Genomic DNA, 19938 nt, shown 5'->3' on the forward strand with positions numbered 1-19938 from the left:
AAAAGCAGAATCTGATGTTCGCTAAGCTAGTAATGACGGTGGCATGCTGAGACATGTGTACTGTGATGTTTTGTGTATTTTTAATATGTGCAGCGCTTTCTATCGTTTTATCTCAATTTAATTTCCGTTGTGTGTTTAATGACTCCCGCTGCAGTCGTTTTACAAGCCCTGCTATAAATAAATATTGTCATAATATCCTTATGATTACCTTATGTTTGTTTTATTTACTTGATACATTATGTTAATATCTAATCGTGCCAGTCGCTTTAAATTGCTTTTCTTTAGATGCTGATTTCATTAAACTGAAGCCACATTCTGCACTAACTGCACTGTGGCTTCTTTGTGTTTTGGGGCATAACCCTAGCTTTGTGTTGTCATTAGCACAAACATATTTGAAGGACTCTCAGTCAAGAAATGTACATGTGTGTTAGTGTTTTGGCTTCTGATCATTATTATTTCATATTGTGGGCCACGTAGAGCCCATTTTGTTCTGAATTGGGCCAGATCCTGAATCCTGAATTTGTATAGTAGAAAGCAAAAAAACTGCCATTTCATTGTTTATTTACTTTGGTTTAGTATGAGTGGCCATGGAGAAGGAAAAGCTGTAAAATATCTGAAAATACAGTTCTTTCACATTTTCCAAAGCTGTCCGGCAGGCCGGATATGAGTTTTTGACTGACCACTTCTGGCCCCCAGGCCTTATGTTTGCCATCACCTGGAATAAAGTTGTTGTTTTTTTTCTTCGCTTGTCCTTTCTGCAGCCATTCATGTCTCCACGGTACCCAGGTGGCCCAAGGCCCTCCCTCCGTATGCCAAATCAGCCTCCCGGGAGCATCCCCGGGTCACAGCCTCTCCTTCCAAACAGCCTGGACCCCACCCGACCTCAAGGTACTGACGGCCATCGAGTGCTGTTTTGCAGAGAAACTTTATATTGGCTTCTAAATGAGAATCTTCTTTCTTCCTCCTGTATGGATTTGTTATTGATCCAAGTGGTGCTGCCATGCCAACACTCTGTGTTTTATCACAGGACATCCAAACATGGGCGGTCCAATGAGAATGAATCCCCCCCGAGGCATGGGAGGCATGGGCCCACAGGTAAACCGCCAGTGTTTTTTTACACAAACGACCAAATTAGTCATATAGAGTAAAACACAAAGGGCCGCGTTACTAAAGCAAGTCACGACAGTGGAGAGTGTCCTTCAGCTCCACCAGCCCACTGCACTCCCACTCAGCAGCTGCCACACAGCCAGGTTTGGTGCCTGGTCTTTAGTTTATGAGCAAACTCTGTGTTTGGTTGCCCTTCATTAGGGGCTTCCATAAAAAACAGCTATAATGTCAAAGCAACAACCTATAAACAGCATGCAGATAATCCTTCTCCTTTGCTGAGCAGGAATTTTGGTTCTGCCAATCTCTTAACTTTGCCTTTAAATGTCAGAAGCGCTCTGACGCTGATCTTGGCTGCGGCCAGAGCCCACCCACTGCTAACGCCAGTTCTACATGTTAAATCCTACTTGCTGACTCCCACCTGGAGAGACAGAGACTGAATGCTTAGAGTGCTATGAGCAAGCCACCACCAACACATATTTTTTTAAAAGTGGTGCCAAAGACGGTGCTGTCGGTTTCCTTTTATCACTTTAATTTGTGTTAATGTTGTTTTTTCTAATACATAAGATGCTTAAACAGCGGCGTCCTTTTGAATTACCATTACAAGACAGCTGCTTCATTCTGCACCCAGCCACCGCGCGCACACACACACACGCACACTCTCTCCCCGTGCCCTTCGTCCCCTCTCTGTGCCACCCTGGCTCGGTGACTTTGGCAGTGAGCGTACCAGCAGCTGGTGTGGCATCTGCTCGACAAGTGTAATCGTCTGCTGAACAAAACTCTTCCTCTGAGTGGAGCTGCTCTCTGGCCTGCCCCCCTACTCACTCACTCAGTCATACACACACACACACGTGTCCAAAGACACACGTGTAGCGCCAGCCAAAGCAGCCCACTGGGCAGCGATGAAAACATACACGCAAACACGCGGGAGGGCGCGCACACATAGAGACACTTACTGTATACAGAGACTCACAACATGTGCAGAGTGCGCAGGCACTTCCACACACAGCTGTCCTCTTTCACGCGCAGCCCACACACAGCTCATACATCCACATAATTAAACACTAGTTAGTGGGAGACATGATCGTCGCTGACCTTCATTAAGATTCAAACCTTTACACAGAGCAGGTGCGAGGCTCGGTGCTGACTGTGTGTTCATCTCTTTGTGCAGAATTATGGCGGAGGGATGAGGCCTCCTCCAAACTCCATGGGGCCAGGGATGCCCGGCATGAACATGTTAGTAGACTGCTTTCTTTTTATGGCTGTAAATTCTGTATATACTTCTATATGGTAATGTTTAAATCATCTAAATAACGGGCAAAAATAGTACTGATATATTAGAAACCCCAAATTTCATCTCAAACCAGCTTGGTGACAGATGAGGGAAGAAGAAACATCCCACAGAACCATCAGGCAGAAAAAAGACTTGCACTGAAAAGAGATATAAAGACTTACACTGGTTTAAGGTAAAAGTAGAAAGTCAGGATAAGCTCTCCGATAAACGCAGACTTTAAAGATGTCACCGACATCAGAGGCCTTGTATCCTGGCTTTACTCTGACCCTGACACAATGGGTCTCAGGGTAGGCACCGGCGCATACGGCAAAGAAATTTTAAATGAGAAGAATTAAATAAAATAATGGTGTATAGGGTTACAGGGCAATTTCCTCATAATGCGCATGCACGCAAGTTTTAAGACGTCCTGCTGGAGCTCTGCACTTCAGGGTCACTGGGCCTAAGAGGAAAGTACAACAGAGTGTCATCAGTAAAACTACAGGAAAAAATCCAGTAACCACGAATGCTGTGACCCGGGGGAAGTATGTAAAATCATACTGCAGCTACAAATGAGCCCCGAGCCACACCGTGCTTTATGAGTGTGGATAAAGAGACATAGTAGCTATTGATAGGTGCAGCCTGTTTGAGAGATAATGTGAAAATCATTATAAAGCTGAGCCAGACACCCACAAGGCACCAGAGTTTGTAAAAAGTATTGTGATCAATTGTGTCCAATGCTGTGCTCGAGTCCAGCGGTGCCAGATAAAGAGCACATGCCTGCTCAGAAGCCACTGGGAGATCGCTGGTGACCTTCAAAAGAACAGTCTCTGTGCTGTGGTATTTACCGATGCCAAATAGAAACTTTGCAAAAATGGAATTATTTCGTGGAGCAGAAACATGTAGCTCAGACATCTTTTCTTTCAGAGTTTCTTTCGACGAAAGGCAGATTGGAGATGATAATTCTCCAGGAAGGTGTGATCCACGTTAGTGTGGCTGCACAGAAACAGTCAATGAACTTTCAACCCCAAAGAGTAAACGTGGCACTAAAAAAACAACAAGTCGTCTTCTGTTTCAGAGTCTCAATGCTTGTCCTGTGACTGACCGTCACTCAAATAAAAAAGTCCTTTCCCTCAGTAAAGTTCCCAGAAAGCCGAACAGGCAGGTTTCTAGATCATTCCTGCACGTCAGCTGATGAACTCTACTTTTGCGATAATTTCTAGAGTCCACGTACATAACAAATAATAAAACCTCCCCTTTATCCTCGTACCTGTCTGCATTTCAGGGGTCCTGGCGGAAGAGGTCCGTGGCCGAACCCCAACACCAACTCAGTGAGTCACACCCTCTCACATCTTCACGTCCACGTGACCGAGTGCATTTACAATAACTGTGCTTCATGTTGTGTTTCACCCCGGGTCTCTCCTCCCCACAGATAGCTTATTCATCTTCATCTCCAGGCAACTATGTGGTAAGTGTCCCGTCACGAACTCGTGTTCGACCACGGGCCATAAATTACCTGTCACGCTGTGATATCTAACAGGCGCGCTGCCGTCTAGATGCACTCGGTGCTCATTTCTCTCCCTCGCTTGCTCTCACCCCTCAGGGTCCTCCAGGGGGAGGCGGCCCACCAGGAACTCCCATCATGCCTAGCCCTGGAGGTGAGTTATACATTTCAGTTTCCCTTCAGGTTTCTGCTTTAATCCGGTGCTCACTGAAGGAGGGTTTGTCTAAGAAACATCAAACGTGTTCTCCGTCAGATACACATTTCTCTCTGGGAGACAGATCGGGCTCTAAATACGTGAAGAATTGAGCCTTTAGGAGGAGTTTTAAGTGTAAAACACTGAAAAATGGAAGAAAATATATATTGCACCGAATGTGCTTTTGTTGGAACTCTCAAATGTGATGTTTCCTTTGTCACACTTTTTTTTTTTTTTAACTTAAGGCGTAGAGTGAAAAATACTCGAGTGGAAGCAGAGGCATACAATCAACTGACTAATCCCTTTCAGGTCTGACCCATCAATAAGGTGTCTCTGTGGAGGATTGACTGCAAACAAAACACTGCGGGCGGTCGTCCTGTAGATGTTCTGTTTCTGATGGCCCGTAAAAAGCTTCTTTTTGTGTTATATGCACGCCACTATTGTGATATGTTGCGGGGCAGCCCTTTGCAGTCCTGTTCGCACCTACACTGAGAAGGAAAACATATTCCACTGCAGTCACACACACACAAAAGTGCTCTCCTCACTCTGGAATTAGCCCCCTTCCTCCAGTCACGACAACAAAAGCCACATTCAGGAACACTAATGGGCAAGATTTCTCTACCCCATGTGCCGTGCATGCGCTCTGTCCATCTCTGCTCCTCGTCTTTCAGCTCGTCATTCATCTTTCTCGTGCTTTTCTCAGTTATCTGCTCACAAATTTCTACCTGCAATGTCAGATCAAGGTCACCTCACTCTTCTGAATCTTTTAAGAACAGACCAACTCGCACGCGAGGAGCGACACAGCGTGTACTCGTTGATGCCAAGTTGCCAGGGTGTCCGTATAACAACTAATCTATTTGTTACAGGAATAAGATGGGTTTCTTTGACTGTGCGTTGCAGAGAGCAGCGAGTGCATTGACTGGCAGAAAGAGGAACTGATGTTTTTTCAATTTCTTCTTCGGTGGTGGTCTTTGTCCTGTACTGTAGCAGAAACAATTACACCAATGGTAAAATTGGTGCTGCCTATGTGTCTTCAGTTTTCCCCATTCTTTACCTCAAGGACCAAAACTTCTTTCAATAATTTTTCATGGATTTTGCATATAAAAAGAGGCAGTTTACCTGTAAGTGCTTCCCAGGCTGGGGGAAGTGAAGCACAGTGAGCCTAAACATCCACCTGCTCTTCTGTTCGTAGATTCAACAAATTCAAGCGAAAACATCTACACAATGATGAACCCCATCGGCCCTGGTGGTAATAGACCTAATGTACGTATCGACGTTTGGCTCAGTTTTCATATATTTATTTATTTTCCTTTTTATAAACCAGTCAGCTAACATGTTTTATTCCCCAAGCTGCAAAAATACTGAGAGACAGTACCTTATTTAGCTATAGCCGTTTTGTCTTAAAACCCTCTGATGGTAACTTTTGATCTATTATATTGGACTATAGAAATAAAAATGACTGACGTGCCTGTTTTTTGTTTTAGTTCCCAATGGGACCAGGTCCCGATGGGCCCATGGGTGGAATGGGTGCTATGGATCAGCATCATATGAATGGATCACTAGGTGCGTACCTAAAGATGCGGTACAGTAAACTATGAGCCCATACACTGAATCTTATGACACTGAAAAGCTTTTAGAAGGTGGACTCTGCCCTCTAATGGCAGATCAAGGAAGTGTTGTCTCAGTATTGAGCAAAGGGAAAATTGATTAGTGGGACAGTGAGTTAGGCCAATTGATCCTGTTGATGTATGAGACATGATTGTTGAAGCCAGCTGAGTTAGTGCTCATCTGTATGTGTAACAAATAGCTTAATTAAAAGCCATTAGTTGTTTAAGTGCAAGCAATTTCTGCTAGCTCTGGATATCCTGCACTGACACTGTTTTTCTTTTTCATTTTCTAATGCAGGCTCTGGTGACATGGATGGGTTGCCAAAGGTAAGACTGTCCGTGCCTGCGTGTTTCTCTTTGTCCGTCTGTATGAGTTCTTTATTCTCATTGGTGCGTTTCGTCCACGTTTGTAGAATTCTCCCAACAATATGGCAGGCATGAACAATCCTCCCGGCACTCCACGGGATGACGGCGAGATGGCAGGCAACTTTTTAAACCCATTCCAAAGTGAAAGTGTGAGTACCGTGTCGTACGACACAAAAAAAAAAACACCCCTCAAAGTGTTTGACACAGATTCCCACCGACATGAGACTCACTCACGCCCTCCACGTTAGATGATCGTAGCTGCCAATTGTCCACTTCGACCTGGGGAATGGTTTTCTAAAGACAACTATAGATGGAGGTCTGAAGTGATCCATTTTAGAAAGCTGGCAAGTCCCCTGCCGTCTCAGGCAGGATTCATTTACCACCAGACTGAAGTGAGACGTTTTTCAAAATTAAGACATGACAGTCACGTGAAACTACTCCTTTTACTCCAGAACATCATTATGTTAACAGACTGAGAGCTTTGAAGATGTTTTACTATGAAAACTCAGGGTGGAGAGTGTAACAGCACAAAAATCTTCTGTCAGCGTGAAATCTCACCTCGGTGCAGATATGTGGCTGAGCTGAGAGCTGTGATTTTTAAATATGGAGGGCCTCAGTGTTACTACAAGCTTAGACTGGATTTAGTTGGCTTATTTTTGTTAACATTAAGAGACAGAGCAATGAAAACCTTTCATTTCCTCATTGCTCAGTTCAAATCTGTGTTCAGATGCCACAGATGATCCATATCCTGCTGCTGGTGTTTGTCAGTTTTATTAGTTTTATTGTATTTTTACTGATCCGTGCATGTTAATCACAGTCTCCTGTGAACTTGTGAGTTAGCTGTCAGGAAACCTTGTAGTGCTGCCTTGCTTTACGATGATAAGAGCTAAATTAACACTGTGTTGTTTTGCACACAAAAGTCTCCACGGTTTGGAAATCTGCCCCCTGCACAGTCCTTCGTGTCACGCCCCATGTTCCCAGCTTTGTCCGACTCTCTCGCAGAAACACAGCATGCACACACACAAGCATGGACAATAACACACATCATGCCTTCTCTGGTGCATGGAGCGATTGCCGTAGCGTGATTAATGTCAGACTGTACCGTCACTGTGATCTGAAATTCCCTCACATTTTCTCTCTGGGCTGGGCTTCGCTCTGCTTGCTGAGTTTACTGACATACAGAATAAACTAGAAGGAGCTTTGTGTACTGTTTGCTGCTGAAGGCTGGTGGACTTGACATGGCATTTAGTTTAAGTAGCTGAACTGCTTTTATATTAAACTGGATAGTGGAACAAGTTAAATATAGTATTAGCTTATCTTTTCTCCCTTGCTCTCTTTTTCTCTCTCTTTACAGTATTCACCCAACATGACGATGAGTGTGTGATTTTTTTTTTTTTAATCTTTTATTTTATTTTACTTTTTCATCTCCCTTTATCTCAACCTCCCTTTCCCGTCCACCCTGATGCGTCTTGCATTACCCTCCTCCTCTTCCTCCTATTCGTGGATGGTGTGCTGTGCCACACAGCCCCTGGGGATTCCCCTGGAAAGCAGGATTCGCCTCAAGGCCCCCCATCCCACCAACACCTCCAAACTGGGTGTAAGAACATGAAAAGGCCTCTGAGCAGCAGGAAGGATCTCGTCTTCGCCCGTCGAGGGTCCGAGCGCCGTGAGACCGCGAACCTGCCCCAAGCGTGTCTTTCTCGCATCCGAAACCTGCCCTAGTGGGTGACGTCCAGGCCCAATCGAGACGCCCCTCCGCATTCAGCTCCGCCCCGCCGTCACCCTGTTCTCACATCAAGCTGATTAAAACTGACAAGGGCGCGCAGCAGTCCTCCGACCCGGGGCCGAGAGCCCTCATTTCAAAAGCTCTGCTCCTGTGACAGGATTGGTTAAAAAAGATGAACTGATGATGTCATTTTGGGGCGAGAACGGTTTTCATTCAGTGTTTGTATTTTTTGTTGTTGCTGATATTATTGTTCTAATTTTCATAATTGATATCGTTTGACTAATGTAGTTATGATTTCCTGTAAAGGGCACATTTTCTCTCAGCAGCAGCAGCGACGGTGAAAGAATAAGCACACGCTCGAAAAATGCACAATGATTTTCTGTTTACGTGATTTGATTTGTTGTTCGTCTCGTTTCTGCCACCGTCAGCCTCGCGTCACAAACCTCCTTTAATGTTTGTCTCCTAAATGTGTTCCCCAAACTTCACGGGAAGAATATCTGGGTAACCGAGTTGTGTTTTCAGGTACAGTGTGTCTGTAGATGCACCTGACGATCACACGTCTAACTGTACTGTCTTAAAAAGTAACCCTTCTCTTAGCTTCCTGCTCTTTTGCTGGTAGAAAACGGCTCTGATGACACCCTGACGTGATTGTCAGGCGCCATTTTTAATTCAGAAATTTTGTGAATCCACTCGTCTCCTCTACGGATTGGGTCTTTTCTGTAAATGTAACATATTTAGCTTGTACTGTGTTTTCTTTTCTATCTTTTGTTTTAATTATTTGTTATTTACAAGTCGTCTGTGACTCCTGGAACGTGTTTCCCTACACTTCATCCTCTTGCTTTGTTTGATTTCACTGTTTTTATGGACTCCAAGTGGCCCCTTTTCTCCTCCCAGGATTCATTCTGGTCCATCCAGCAACTCCTTTTGGGCTGGAAGCAAATGTGGGAGACACTCGTTTGGGTTGAAATCACAAATCCTGCTGGGTCCACCTTCTTAACTGTGCGTTAAATACCTGCCTCTGTGGAGTTCCCATCAGTGAGTCCCACATGTGCGGGATAACGGACCCGTGGGAGCGCTGATGGGCTGGGAGTTGATCGTAAACCATCTAAAGAAGAGGATTACTTGCAATCAATAAGTTTCCATTTTGTTTTTGTTTTTAATTTCAAATGTATGAAATTGATTAAAAAAAATAAAGCCCATAGAATCTGCACACAGAGACGTCAGTGTCACACAGTACGCTATTTAATTTGTTTCTGATAAACGCTCGCTGTCACCGGTTCAGAGGGTAAACTGTTTCTTTCAGTTGCTTCGCAGCTGTTTTCAAACCAACGACAACTGAGCAACCAGTGTTGCCTCTATGGGTGGTGGTGATGTACTTCTCAATTTCCTGATATCAATGTGAACAGTTTGTACACAGCGTTAAACAGGGACATCTCCAGGGTCTGGCCGTCAGTGGCCTGGAAATCACTCAGTCCAGTGTTCCTCCTATGTAGTGACACACGCCTCCCGCACCCCTCCCCCCTCCTTCCACACCCCTCACCCTTTAATTTCCCTTTTTGTAAATACTGTATAATGCATTTTGATATCATTGACATGTTTTGATATGTCAGTCACTACCAATGAATACAGCTGAAAGTAAATTATAAATAGATCTGTCCATGTTTTTCATAGTGAAAGGATGCACTGACTATTTGGCTCATGTGGCTAAATTTCTAGAATACAGTAAACATGGCTAAATGTATAGAATACATTGACACGCTTAATGCAGACCGTACGCTAAAGGCGTGCGTGGCGGGGAGGACGGGACAGAGAGGAGCAAAGAGCCGCGGCGTCCTCGCTCTGCCCTCCACTCCTCTGTTTTGGTTTTGAAAAATCGTGTGAATAGTTTTTCCAGAAAAATGACAAAAAAGGGCATCTTCTCACAAAAAAAAACATGTGACCTCATATTGCAGTTTTTAATATGAAGGATTTTTATCAATTTAAGAAACTTTTAAAAAGGAAAAAATACTTAAGGAAACCTCATTTTAAATTAAGAAGATCAAAATGTAATACTTATGGGGAAAACTGTGTCCTTTGCTATTCGCTCCTGTAATAGCGTTGTATAGTTTGAAGCTCTCTCACTGATCCTCTCTCAGTCCTCTGTGTATATCGATCGTCGGCCATCTCTGTACTTCTATTGTGATGTATAATACTGTACCATTAGGAAGATTTGCTGGTCGGGCGGGGGGGTTGTATTGAGACGGGGAGGGGTGGGGAATCGGGGTAAGGGCGTTTAACGATTCTCCTGTACCGTTCACGGTCCTTTCTGATGACACGGCAGTATTCAATATGAAGCAGTCTGTCTCTTGGGTTTGCTTTGTATTTCATGGTAGGATAGTTCAGAATCTTGTCTTAGGGACTTAGGTGTCTTGTGTAGGTAATAAAGATGTTCTTTGTATGTTTCTTTATATTGTAAAGTTTCTTTAGACTGAAAGAAAAACAGATAATTTGCTTATCAAAAAAGAAACAATGCATCAATAATAAATGTCATTTGATTTTTCCTTGTTGTTTGACTCTCTCTCCCTCCTAGCGCTCATTTAACTCATCTTCCATATAGTCTCGGGCAATCGCTCTTGAGTCATCCCTCGTTTCTTCATATTTTGCTTCCAACGAGCCGGGCTTTTATCATATTTTGAAAGTGTGCTTGAGCAATAGTCCTGCGAGCTTTCTGAAGAATTTTCTACGTTTTTCTTTTGACATCGACTACAGATGATTCATTCAAGAGAATCCAGGCTGTGTTGAAGAATATAGGTGGTCATACCAAATACTTTAAAGCCTCTTCTGTACTGTATTTCCATCTATGTTTTCTACATGTTTGAATAAGGTGCTGCAGTTATTTCCCATTAACCAAGCCCGAGGGGTGACTCAAGACTTTTGCTTGGTTGTGATGATGTTAATCAGTAAAAACATATTTCCACTGGAAACATCTTTTTCCTGGAAAACTTTACATCAGCATTGTTTATTTGTGTTTGGATGAAACGCATGTCTAGCCATTGTGAATATGTAAATCACAGTTTTAAAATCATTATTCAGAATCAATCAAAACATTAGAGAGCTGCACACAAAGTCTTCATGTGTAAATTCACCCCCTAAATCACTGATACAAACTGTTTTGTTTTGTTTTTAATTTAATACATTTTGAGTGTTCTTAGCTTTCAGTGTGTTCATCGGTGTTTTAAACTAGCAAAAATAAGTCATTTTATATCATTACAAACAGCAGCTGCAGGCGTACATCGCTGCCTCTGAGGTAAATTATGAATAAGCATGAAACATCCAATAAACGTGCAGGGTCTCAAGGTTAACAGGAAGCAGCCTGCTTGGGGCTGTTAACAGATCGTGGCGAAGTCAGGTTGATATTGGTATGCAGCGACACATCCAGGTCTCACTGGCTTCATGTTCCCCAACAGCAACCTAACTTCAGCACTGCGAGCTAAAGGAGACTGCTCAGAACCAAAACACGGCTCTTCACAGACAATTTCAGGGTAAGTGTCCGGTTGTTTTGATACAGGCTTTTTATTATAAAATCCCTAACTCTGACTCACTCCACCGGGGATCGGTATAAGCAGTGATAAACACTCAGAGACAGTAAAAAATTGCTAATTTAATGCTGACAACTAGCAGCTAGCTAGCTGTACATCCTCGGCTAACGTGTGCTAGCAGCAGCCTGCCATCCGTGTGGGAACACATGACAGCAGGGCAACTTGTTAGAAACTTCTGGAAACGTGTGGTTGGCTTTCTTGCTGTAGAACAACAGTTAACATGTAATGTTGAGGTGAAATCGCATCACATCACGCTAAAATCGATCAATAATCCCGATCGATTCAGAGCGAAAGCAGGTTTTATTTCAGTGCTGTTAGCCTGTAACAAGCTCAGTGGTGTGTGACTGACAGGGGATCTTTAAACACTGTTTTTGGGCTTTAATCTGAATTGGACTCAGTGTTTTGGGAGGGCACACACATTAAGAGTTAGGCAAAGGATCATTTTTGACGTTGTCTCCCGTCTTTTTTTTTTTTTACCAGAAGGGTCTGCTAATGACTGACAGAGAGGAGATTATGGAGTCGGATAGCCACGATAATGCGCAATCAGCAAAGAAGAACAGCAAAACGTCGCTGTTGGACAGCGGAGAAGACTTCGAGGTTTTAGAGGAGGAAGACATTGACGACGACGAGCCGCCTCCTCTGGAAGATGCCGGGGAAGGGAAGGTGAAACCCACAAATTCAGAAAATGCAAACGCTGACCCCGACCCTACAGGTCAAGTCGATGAATGGCTGGATGTTTTGGGTATGTAGGACCCATGATGTGCTCCACAGCAGTGTAGGCTGTGCTGCACTTTCCTTGATTAGTGATGGGCATTGAGCCTGATATGGACAGTGGTCAGTGTTGTAATACTTGTGACTGTGTCTGATTCCAGGTAACGGGCAGTTGAAGAAAAAAGTCCTGAAGGAAGGCGAAGGGCGAGACAGTCGACCACAGAAAGGACAGAATGTGAAAATCCATCTTAAAACGAGCCTGGTGGACGGGACTTTAGTAGAGGAGAAGCCTGATCTCTCTTTCACTTTGGGAGATGGTGATGTAATCCAGGTAAAGACCTGTTAGATTAGTTTATTAATGGTCTTTGCAGAAGTTTGTGTGCAGAGTTTGCACACTTCATGTGTGATTCCTTAATTTTCTGAAGAGAGCTTTTCTCCTTTTCAGGCACTGGATCTGACAGTCCAGCTCATGGCGATGGGAGAGGAGGCGCTCATCCAGACTGATGCCAAATATGCATATGGTGCCAGAGGAAGGTAAGGAAGTGTTTGAGGCTGTTTTTGCATGTTGTTATTTTTAAACTCTTTTGCATCAAAGTTTAATAATGGCCCTCTCACAATGCTAATTCATTTAAAAGTGGGTTTCAGTTCTCTGTCTTGTCCACTTATCTAATGAAGCTTTAGTGACTTTCTGATCACACTTTGGAGAGCACAGGTCTTGGCTTGTGCCACTGTTTCTCACAATAGTTTTTAGAGTTAAGTGAGGGTTATCGTGGCCGATAAGGCTGTATCGGCACATAGCTAATATTAGCCGATCTATTGGTGTGGTTCTGGTTTATAAAGAGCTTTATCTTAACCAATTAAAACAGAGGAATCCTTCTACAATAATGAATAACAATAATAATCTCATAGTGATTTAATATTGTAACAGGAACAGGGAAAACCCAACAATCAAACAACAAAAATCAAAAAGTAATTACCCCCTAAACCTGATAACTGGCTGTTCCACCACCAGGCATTTGTGATGCCTTCAGTGAGTCTTTCACGTCACTGTGGAGGAACTTTAGCCCACTCTTCTTTGCAGAAATGCTTTAATTCAGACACATTGGAGGGTTTTCCAGCATGAACGCCTGTTTAAGGTCCCACTGAAGCAGCTCAGTCTGATTTAAGTCCAGACTTTGACCTGGACACTCCAAAACATTCATTTAGTCTTTCTGAGCCAATCAGAGGTGGACTTGTTGCTGTGTTTGGATCATTGCTCTGCTGCTTGATTTCGCTTAAGCTTCGGGACATGAAGTGATTTGCGGACATCCTCCTTCTGGTATGAAGCAGAATTCATGGTTTCCTCAGTTACAGCGAGACGTCCTGGAGCAGCAGAGCCCCCCAGACCATCACACTACCACCATTGTGTCCACCTGCTGCTGGGATGTTCTCTTTATGAAAAGCTGTTAGTCTGATGCAGATGTAACAGGACTCAAACCTTCCAGAAAGTTCAGCTTCTGTCTCATCAGTCAGAAGATTTTCCCAGGAGTCTCTGGGATCATCCCGCTGTTTGTTGGCAGATGTGAGACGAACCTTTGTGATCTTCTTGGTCAGCAGTGGTGTTCTCCTTGGACTCTCCCATGAAGGCCATTTTTGCCCAGTCTCTTTCTTATGGTTGAGTCATGACCTCTGACCTTGTTGTTCTGGTTCTTCTGTGACCTCTTGGGTGAATTTTGGTTGGCCGGTCACTCCTGTGAAGGTTCAGCACCTTTCCCAGTTTCTCCATGTGTGAATAATGGATCTCTCTGTGGTTAACTGGAGTCCCAGAGCCTCAGGAATGTCTCTGTAATCTTTCCCAGACTGATGGATGTCAGTGACTTTGTTTCTCAGCTGTTTCTTTAGATCTTTTAGCCTGCGTCACTTTGTCAGACAGCTTCTATTGAAGTGATTCAGCAGCTCTGACAGTGATCAGGCCACAGTTCATTTATCATTTCACAAGGGGAGCAGTTACTTTTTCACACAGGGCAGGTAGGTTTGGATAGCCCCCCCCAATTAGTTTAATCTGAAACATTGAAATGTGACAGATATGCAAATAAATAATACATTGGGAAGGGGGAAATAATTTTTCATGGCACTGCACACCCCGTCATTCCCCACAGAGCTGCCGAGTCACACTGGTTTGTGAAGCTCTCATCTTTCTGATTTTTGTTTATATCGCCCATCTCGAGAGAGACACAGAGAGGCGTTGTTGTCTGCCCAGTAGCTGGTGGCATCTCAAAGAAACGCTTTATTGATGCTGCGCATTCATTAAACCTGAGAGTATTTTTAGACTCGCGAACGCAGCAGTGTTTAATCGTCTGTGGATGTATCTAATTACTGCTTGTAAACTTTAATGCAATGTTTTCAATAGCTGCAGAATACTTTTATATAAGAAAATGTAGTAATATGACAATGTAACACTTGTGTGTGTTAATAAAAGAGAGAGGGAGCGAGTGAGAAGAGTGATGCTGTACCCGTCACTGCTGGTCTTCAGTTCATAAAGAAGTCCATGTTTTTATTTCAGAAGATTTTTAGGTTGCGTTTTTTTTTTTCTTTCTTCATTTGATTATGTGCGTCTTTGATGCAGTGCTACATTGTGACCATAATGAAGTTCCTAACTTTCATATGAGCTGAAAATTGAAGGAAAGCCGTAGTGCTCCTCTGCACTGCAGGCTTTTTCTCTTTTCATTATGTAGAAAAGTGCAGTGGTTTCTTTCCTCGGACCAAACTACCCTTCATTCAGCAGTTTTAATATTGCTGCCAGAGGCTGCTGTTCTGTGGAGATTTTTTTTTATTTTTTAAGCATCTTTTTAGAAATGTAAGTGATCCATCATCAGGACGCCTAAAGAAATACATCTCCAAACGCTGAAGCAAACCTGGATGGCTCTGTGCACAGGTTAAGCTAATCTCTAATGCAGACTTAAATGTCGATTAAAAAAAAACCAAAAAAAAAAACGCATCCAAGCACTACATTTTAAAAAGCTAAACCTACTTTTTACTGTACAAAAAACAGTTTTCCGTTCTATGCGGGGACATGTGACAGGTCCTGTTTCCTGTGTAATCCAGTGATTGTTGACTTTTACTCTCTTAAACCCTGCCTCTGATTGTTTGTCTTTCCCTTTCTAGTCTTGAACCTGCAGTTCCTGCAAATGCTGAGCTGTCCCTAGAAGTGAAACTGCTGGAAGCTACTGATGCTCCAGACCTGGAGCTGCTACCCCCTGCGGAGAAGATTGCCCTGGCCAGCCGAAAGAGAGAGCGGGGCAATGCCCATTATCAGCGCGGAGACTACGCCTTTGCTGTCAATTCGTATAGCATTGCCCTGCAGATAACGGAGTCTAGTTCTAAAGGTGAGATCTGCCGATGCTCACGTTGACGATGCATTCCTGTAAATTTGGATTTGGCTGTTGTAGTGAAAAGACATTAATAGCTTAACCAGTGTTCCTCTAATGTAATGACGCACCATTTGAATAATAACTTGCACTGTTCTTTTTTTTTTTTTTTTTTTTTTTTTTTTTAAACTTCTTCTTCTTTTGTTCCTGCTGTAGTTGACATCACCCCCGAGGAGGAAGAGGGACTTTTGGATGTGAAAGTGAAGTGTCTAAACAACATGGCTGCTTCTCAGCTGAAACTGGACCACTACGATGCAGCGCTCAAGTCCTGCGTGTCAGCACTCGAACACCAGCCAGACAACATAAAGGCACTTTTCCGCATGGGCAAGGTGCGCATAGCTCTCGTGGTTTTGGTTTCCTTCTGTCAGTAAACTCGTTGGTTCTCTTATTCACAGGTACCTGTCTTTGCTTTAGGTACTGGCCTTGCAAGGTGAATACACAGAAGCCATCCAGACTTTAAGGAAGGCACTTAAACTGGAACCAAGCAACAAGGTATTTTTGGCCATCCATTCTCTTTCTCTTATCTTTATCAGGGTCCTGCGGGCGGTTGGGTGAGCGCTATCTCAGCTACATGAGGGGAAAGAGGCGGGGTAGACAGGTCGCCAGTCTGTCGCAGGCCTAACACGGAGACAGACGAGCGTTCACACCCACATTCACACCTATGGGCAGTTCAGCATCACCAGTTACTTTGGACTGTGAGGGGAATCCAGAGTACCTGGAGCAACAGTGCTAATCACCGCTGCCCCTACTTTTGGACTCCTGTGATTAAATGTTGGCTACATGTTGTGGTGTTGACAAATAACTGTGTTCTTATGGCCAGCAGATGGGGCTATAGGGTAAAGTATCTCTGTTTGTAGAGCCAATTGATCAGTTTAATGGGTCCGTCTCCAGATTGTTGATGTGAATAGGTTCTACTCACATCCAGCACATAAACACTGTTTCTGTTCTGCTTATACAGCCGGGTATACGTGGTTCTTTGGCTACGCGAGGCCGTTTGACGAAGCTCGTCTAAACGTGTGGGCTTCTTGGATCAGCTGTAAGCTGCAGCAGCTTGGTGCTCGTGCCCAGAACTCCCCACTTCAGTCCTACACAAATCTGTCAAACAGCACATGGCCTGCATACCTCTTTTCAGCCAACACACACAGTGCAAGTATAATGGAGTGTTTCTGCGGCTCGGGTGAATTGCTAAGTTAATGGGCCTGTGAGAGTAGTTGGGGAAATGCAGCTAAATGTCTGATATCTGCAAATCTGAAACAAGTACAGAGGTGTAGCAAATGGAATAAACCAGAGGTATTAAAATGAAACGTACCAAAGCTACATTTAAAAACAAAGTAGATTAAGAAACTGAATTAAACCTGGGAGGGGGGGGGGGAAGAATTCAGATTTCATAAGAGTCATCATTGTGTGTCACCATGTTTCTAATTTGGTGCTATATTTCCCTTTTTAATGCTAAAATATGCCACAAAAGCTGAAAAGGCTCCTTAAATAACCCGTGTTCTAACAGCAAGAAGCGTCAACAATACCGCGGCACTCTCGTTATAATAAATGAGGCGGTCTTGGACAGGCGCAGGCGTATGAAGTGACAGGATGACGCACTGTCGTCCTCTTCTCTAATAGACACACTGTCTGCTTTTTTTTTCTTCACTGGTGTCAGCCATTCACACCCCCATCTCAAACTCGGATGCGTGAGAGATGATTTTCCTGTCTATTTACTTTTTTGAAATGACATGCGGATATGACGGGTCCAATTTAGACGGCCTTCGAACGTCTCAGCACAGCGTTTGGACACACGTGCTGCTAGAACAGGATGTTTAGTTTACCCTTATCATTTGTCTCAGGGACAAGTTAGTCATCTGTCAGTTTTGTGTCTTTGGTGAGCGGTTGATGGTACCATTGCGGCGTCTTAGGCGGAAACTGACAAATCCTCTGTGTTGAAACATTTCCACAGACAGAATACACGGTTAAGTGAACATTACTGTAAACTCAATCTTTGATCAGGTTGTTTTACTAAGCAGAAAAAGTTTTTGTGTCTGAAAAAGCTAGTTTGCTTAGTCATTAGCAAGTGACTCATGTAGCAGACCATCCTGGAACAATAACTAGACCCATATCCTGGAATAATTGTCACCATGTGGGCAAAATGATTTCTTGGAAGACAAAAACATGCATACACAAATCAAATTTCATGTTTCACCAGGATTCGATTATGTTAAGTGTTTCATCAGTACTGAAAAATATTGGTCGTATTCCTCTTGCAAAGCTGTGTTTTCTGCTTATCGTCGTCCTGACGTACGTGGGACGCAGAAATCGGCACTCCGGCTGCGTGTCCTGCACGTCAGCAGGTGTGCTAGACTGAAGAGCAGCTTTGAATCGTCTAATTGTCTCGCCTGTTGTGTGCAGACGATCCACGCTGAGCTTTCCAAGCTGGTGAAGAAGCACTCGGAGCAGCGGGGAGCAGAGCAGGCCATGTATAAGAAGATGCTCGGTAACCCCTCTGATAACAGCAGCACGCAGAAACCACGCGCCAAGTCATCATGGGTGAGACTGTCGCTAAAAAGCTGAGTTAAACCTGCGGTTCGCAGACTTAATCAGTATTACCAATAAAACAGGATGTGGAGTTTTGTTTGTTTGAGCTTTTCAGTGAGTCAACAAATCATTCGACTTGCTTAACATGCACTCTACTTCTGTTTCCCCAGGGTCTCAGCTGGAAGTGGCTTTTTGGCGCCACTGCAGTAGCCATCGGTGGCGTAGCCTTATCTGTTGTCATAGCTGCTAGAAATTGATGCGAACCTGTAGCGACGGCCTGACCAGTCCCACGCAGCGGGCCAGCCGAAACACAAAAGCACATCTGGCAGTGCCTTCTGACCTTTGGTCAAAGGAGGTGGAAATGTCAGTCGGTCAGTTGCCTCTTCGCCGTCACTCTCTCCTCTCTGCTATGTTTGAGAACTTTGTGACAAATTCGACGTCATCGGTAATGATCTAATATGGGAGATGTAATTCCAACCTTGTAAATGTGTAGGTTTATTAATATCTGTCGTTTTGAATCTTTTCTTTTGCTGCCATCGTTTTTCCAGTCTGGTAGTTCAAAGCGATTATCGGAACGCTGAAGCGAAAATTGTAAAAATAGATTTAAGAAAAAAGAAATCAGCTGCTGTGAAATGTTACCATTTGTTGCTATAGTTCAGTGTCAGATTGTGCATTTGAAGTAATATTTATTATGCAAGAGATACAATTTCACTTTCTAATGGCGCACACACGCACGTTTCTAATGATGATGAACATTGTGCACTACCTCTGTGACCCTTTGTACTGATTCTACACACATACACACTATTATTGAAACACCTGTAGAGCAGTACTGCGGTCTTTGGATATGTTTAAGTTGGTGGGTGTACGCTGAACTTTGTGGGGGTGCGGAGAGATGGTCTTAAAATTGTGCCCACGTCATTAGGAACTGCGAAGGAGCCTGCAAGTGAGAAACACCTCACGAAGAGTCGCAGGTAACGCAGACACCTCTCTGAAAGCAGAGGGAAAGCAACAATCAGAGGCAGCATACATTATTTAGCACATGACTGCTGGATTACATTTTAAAACCAGGAGATTTATTCATCCTCGGTCATGTGTACCATCATTCAACCGCCAGAAAAAGAGAAATATAGATCTATATTTTTTTTTTTTTCCCCCTAATTGAGATGCAGTTTTTCCCTTTAAAGTGACAGCAGAGTACGGTACAGTTAATTTCTCAGCAGATGGGTGAAAGTGGAGTTTATTTTTCATTTTCAGTAAATTATACCTCAGTATCACAATTAAGACCAAATGTTGAGTGCGTGCGTGGGTTTGTTTTTTTTCCACCTTTGTAATTTTTTTTATGTAGTTTGCCTTAAATTAAGTTCCATTTGGTGTTAATTTATTTTACTGCTTTCCTACCTAGAGTAAATGAGACTCCAGTAAATCTGTGCTTTTATCAGAGTAGCTGGTAGCCGCATCGACTCGTAACACTTGCTGATTAAAGTAATTATGCCATTCCATGCATTTGTTAATTTTGTATTGATCCCAATAAAACATGTCGGTCATGAGACTACGGTTTCCTTTGTGTGTCACTTTCTGCAGTTGTGTTTCACAGATATCGACGGTTGCACTGATTCATAAAAGGACCGCAGCTGCGCTGCTGCGTCCATGTCTTTTAATAGAGAACGTAGAGAACATGCTCCAGATCATCTGCCTGTTTTCAAGTCAGACTCATAGTTGGGCAGCTCCATTCTGAGGTTCCCCTTAGCATCTCCTCCTATCCAAGCATCCTCTTCTGTCACACCAGCCCTCTGCATGTTCTCCTTCCCTACATCCATGATCCTCCTCTGGGCTGATCTTTTCCTCCTCCTGCCTGGCAGCTTCATCTTTATCATCCTCTGTCCAGGATATCCACTCTCCCTCCTTTGCACATGTGCAAACCACCTCATCTCTCTGACTCTGAGCTG

General features: G+C 43.7%; 2 protein-coding genes across 3 annotated transcripts in view; both read left to right on the forward strand.

Annotated features, from left to right (window-relative positions):
* ssbp4 (single stranded DNA binding protein 4) overlaps window positions 1–10309 on the forward strand; it is an 82503-nt gene extending 72194 nt beyond the window's left edge. The window contains exons 7-17 of one of the 2 annotated variants that reach the window (XM_035907531.2): window positions 762–888; window positions 1028–1095; window positions 2276–2340; window positions 3660–3705; window positions 3807–3842; window positions 3978–4032; window positions 5264–5334; window positions 5556–5634; window positions 5977–6005; window positions 6092–6193; window positions 7570–10309. In XM_035907531.2, the coding sequence (XP_035763424.1) occupies window positions 762–888; window positions 1028–1095; window positions 2276–2340; window positions 3660–3705; window positions 3807–3842; window positions 3978–4032; window positions 5264–5334; window positions 5556–5634; window positions 5977–6005; window positions 6092–6193; window positions 7570–7653 (762 nt within the window). In that variant the 3' untranslated portion in view covers window positions 7654–10309. Of the gene's footprint in view, window positions 1–761; window positions 889–1027; window positions 1096–2275; window positions 2341–3659; window positions 3706–3806; window positions 3843–3977; window positions 4033–5263; window positions 5335–5555; window positions 5635–5976; window positions 6006–6091; window positions 6194–7398 lie in introns of both variants that reach the window. The other variant, XM_006790337.3, reaches the window with a different exon arrangement.
* Window positions 10310–11175: 866 nt separating this feature from the next.
* fkbp8 (FKBP prolyl isomerase 8) lies at window positions 11176–19535 on the forward strand. Its single transcript, XM_006790338.3, has 9 exons — window positions 11176–11291; window positions 11829–12090; window positions 12221–12390; window positions 12505–12593; window positions 15204–15424; window positions 15623–15795; window positions 15881–15958; window positions 17864–18001; window positions 18160–19535. Exons 2-9 carry the CDS (start codon window positions 11841–11843, stop codon window positions 18244–18246), a joined length of 1206 nt encoding a protein of 401 aa, XP_006790401.2. The 5' UTR covers window positions 11176–11291; window positions 11829–11840; the 3' UTR covers window positions 18247–19535.
* The last annotated feature ends 403 nt before the right edge of the window (window positions 19536–19938 follow it).

Source organism: Neolamprologus brichardi, chromosome 23 (assembly GCF_056152115.1).
Source record: "Neolamprologus brichardi isolate AB-2024 chromosome 23, ASM5615211v1, whole genome shotgun sequence".
NCBI classification, from domain to species: domain Eukaryota; kingdom Metazoa; phylum Chordata; class Actinopteri; order Cichliformes; family Cichlidae; genus Neolamprologus; species Neolamprologus brichardi.

Coding starts and splice junctions, on each gene's coding strand:
- fkbp8 (XM_006790338.3), top strand. CDS start 11,841: ATGACTGACAGAGAGGAGATTATGGAGTCGGATAGCCACGATAATGCG. Junction 15,796..15,880: donor CACTTTTCCGCATGGGCAAG/GTGCGCATAGCT, acceptor TCTTTGCTTTAG/GTACTGGCCTTGCAAGGTGA. Junction 15,959..17,863: donor AACTGGAACCAAGCAACAAG/GTATTTTTGGCC, acceptor TGTTGTGTGCAG/ACGATCCACGCTGAGCTTTC.